Raw genomic sequence first — 2,656 nt, 5'->3', positions numbered from 1 at the left:
AAGGGTTTTAAGAGGATCCATGTGTGCTTGATTATCTTCACATTTATGTCAGACTATGAAGCTACAGCTAACGGCTTGTTTCCTGTAGGAAGTCCAAAGATTGTGGAGGATATTGGTTGTTTGTGCTTTTGTTTACACCCAGGATTGAGGAAAAATGGAGGACGGGGCAGAAAACCAGCGTCAAGTCTGGAACCCCAACAGACGGGTCCCAAAAAGTGGTAAATTTGGGACCTGTCCTGATTTTAGTTTTTGGTTTTAATGTGCATTTGAAAAGTTATATTTTTATCTATTTTTCTTCATTTTATGTTGAATTTAAGGCTCACAGAGATGATTGTGCAGCTTTAATCAGCGTCTGAAGAGCCCTCCTGTCCTCACCCAGTGTTTGTACAATGACTTATTGCTGTCACACCAACTCCATGATCCCTTTTAGTTGGCAGCTAGTCCTAAATTTATCCAAACAGTCGCCACCTTTTTTCCTGCTGGTCATGTGTTAAAACAAAACATCGATTCTGTTTTCTTTATAATGTTGAAGAAATGATTCAATATTTACCGAACGTTTTGGATAAATGTAAAATAATACGGGTCTTGTGTTTGTGAAGTCACTCAAATTAACGAAGCAGAGCAGGTTGAAGGTATTTAAACCCTGAGTCCCGACTGCTGAGACATCCTGGTACCTGCCACCTCCAAGGTAAGGCGTTACACAGAGAGCACCACCAACACCACAGAAACATGTCTCTGTCCGTTCTTTAACTTAACTTTAACTGTTGGTGTCTGAACGTCTGCACAGATGGCTGCTGGTCTCCAGGTGGTTGTCCTCTGTCTGATCAGTGGACTGTGGATCGCTGAACGCGTGAGTAGCTTTAGGAGTACCGTGGTACATTCAGATTTCTCTGGAGCTATTTTAAAAACAGGAAATCATGAATACTTTACCTGAAATACCTTTTAATACAGCGGGCCAACAAACTTCAGTGGTGTCATCATTTTGTAAAGTGAGATGCTGGAGGGAAAGGGGGTACTAGATTTAGGTTTTGGATCACCTGACATGATGTGAGGTGAGGTCTGTTTATCCATTTTTCAACCAGAAGTGCAAATCAAAAACATTCTGTGCCATATCGTATTGTATTTTGGAAATGTTACTAGTTAATTATCGATAACTCGTTTTGGAAGACTAAACCCAAATACTTCAATGGCCCAACTTCCAATGAGTCTACCATATCGATTTTACAAGTCTGCTACATGTGCCGTACATTCAAACCTTGAAAATCCAAAGATGCTGCATGAGATCCTCTCTGACTGAGGTCACACAGACGCACACAGGTAGCTGTGTGAGATTTGTTGCTGAAAAGTTGACTGAAGCATCAGCTCTGTGCCGCAGAGAGCTTTCACGATGACCTAATGTCTGTTTCTCCCTCCACAGGCGGAGTGTGCTCCACCCACAGGTTGGTGTTCTCACATACAACAGATGAACGATGTGTTTTAGATTCTCTGGTGTTCTCATCTCAACTCTTCCTCATCCTGTTCGTTGTCTGTAGGGCGTCTCTCCATAGCCTGCCCTCCTAGATGGACTCCCTACAACCATCGCTGTTACAGCTTTCAGCCATACGCCAGGCCCTGGGCGGCTGCTGAGGTAAAGCTTCTCAGAGAGCTCCTAGCTTAGCCTAAAGACTCCCAGCAAGGAATCAGAGAAGGCGGGGACAGGAGGTCATGATCGAAAACCACCTAAAAACTAGGACTAGAGCTGGGAGCTGTTGGAGCTGGGTCAGTGGTGGCACTAACTGTAGTGGTTTCAGGAAGTCTAACGGTCTCTGCACCTTGTCTTCTTCTTCAGAAACACTGCACTCTGATGGGTGGGAACCTGGCTTCAATCCATTCTGCAGGCGACTACCACTTCATCAGAGGACTGGTTTACAGGACGACCAGGAGGCACAGGACAACCTGGGTGGGAGGTTACGATGCTGCTCATGTGAGTGTTTGGTCTTACAGATTATTTTCTATGACGCTGTTCTTTTTGTTGTCTCATGAGATGGTCACAGCTGTATGATCGTCTGACTGTTTCCATGAGGCTAGTGCAAGGGTGTTCAACATGTGGCTCTGGGGTCTCGTGTGGGCCTTTGACTTCTTCGCAGTGGCTCCTTGTAGCTTTAAAAATATTATTAAGATAAAGAATGTTTTTGTTGAACTAAATATGCATCACATCATGCCATTTTTTTGTATTTTTGCAAATTTTAAAAAATTCAAAAATTTTTGAAATACTTGCAGACTTTGAATTTCTTATTTTTGGCTATTTTCTTGGTTTTTTTTATTTTTGCAAATTTTAAAAAATACCACTATATTTGTTATTCTTTGTAAAATTTTGCAACTTTACATTTTGGGCAATTTTTTTTTTTTGAATTTCCATTTTTCATTTCTTTTTTAATTTTTGCATATTTTTTAAAAATGTAATACTATGGTTATTTTTGAAATATTTTGTGCCCTTTTAATTTTTAGGCTTTTAAAAAAGATTTTTTTTTGCAAATTTAGTTGATTTCTGTTTTATTTTTGTAAGTTCTTTAAAATTTGACTTATTAGTTATTTATGAAGATTTTGTGAATTTTTGAAGTTTTGGACAATCTTTTTGAATTTCCTATTTTAAAAATAAATTTACCTTTTTCTTTTT

General features: G+C 39.7%; 1 protein-coding gene across 1 annotated transcript; it reads left to right on the top strand.

Moving 5' to 3' along the window:
- The first annotated feature begins 539 nt into the window (after positions 1-539).
- On the top strand, positions 540-2,115 carry LOC141800045 (ladderlectin-like). The gene is made up of 6 exons (XM_074682502.1): positions 540-688; positions 788-850; positions 1,418-1,439; positions 1,533-1,627; positions 1,829-1,963; positions 2,068-2,115. Exons 2-6 carry the CDS (start codon positions 788-790, stop codon positions 2,113-2,115), a joined length of 363 nt encoding a protein of 120 aa, XP_074538603.1. The 5' UTR covers positions 540-688.
- The last annotated feature ends 541 nt before the right edge of the window (positions 2,116-2,656 follow it).

This window comes from Halichoeres trimaculatus, unplaced genomic scaffold (genome assembly GCF_033239565.1).
Source record: "Halichoeres trimaculatus isolate MK-OKI-2021-1 unplaced genomic scaffold, fHalTri1.1 fHalTri1_scaffold_11, whole genome shotgun sequence".
Taxonomy (NCBI): domain Eukaryota; kingdom Metazoa; phylum Chordata; class Actinopteri; order Labriformes; family Labridae; genus Halichoeres; species Halichoeres trimaculatus.
The sequence above is the reverse complement of the archived record's forward strand: the minus strand, read 5'-3'. Positions and strand labels throughout refer to the sequence as shown.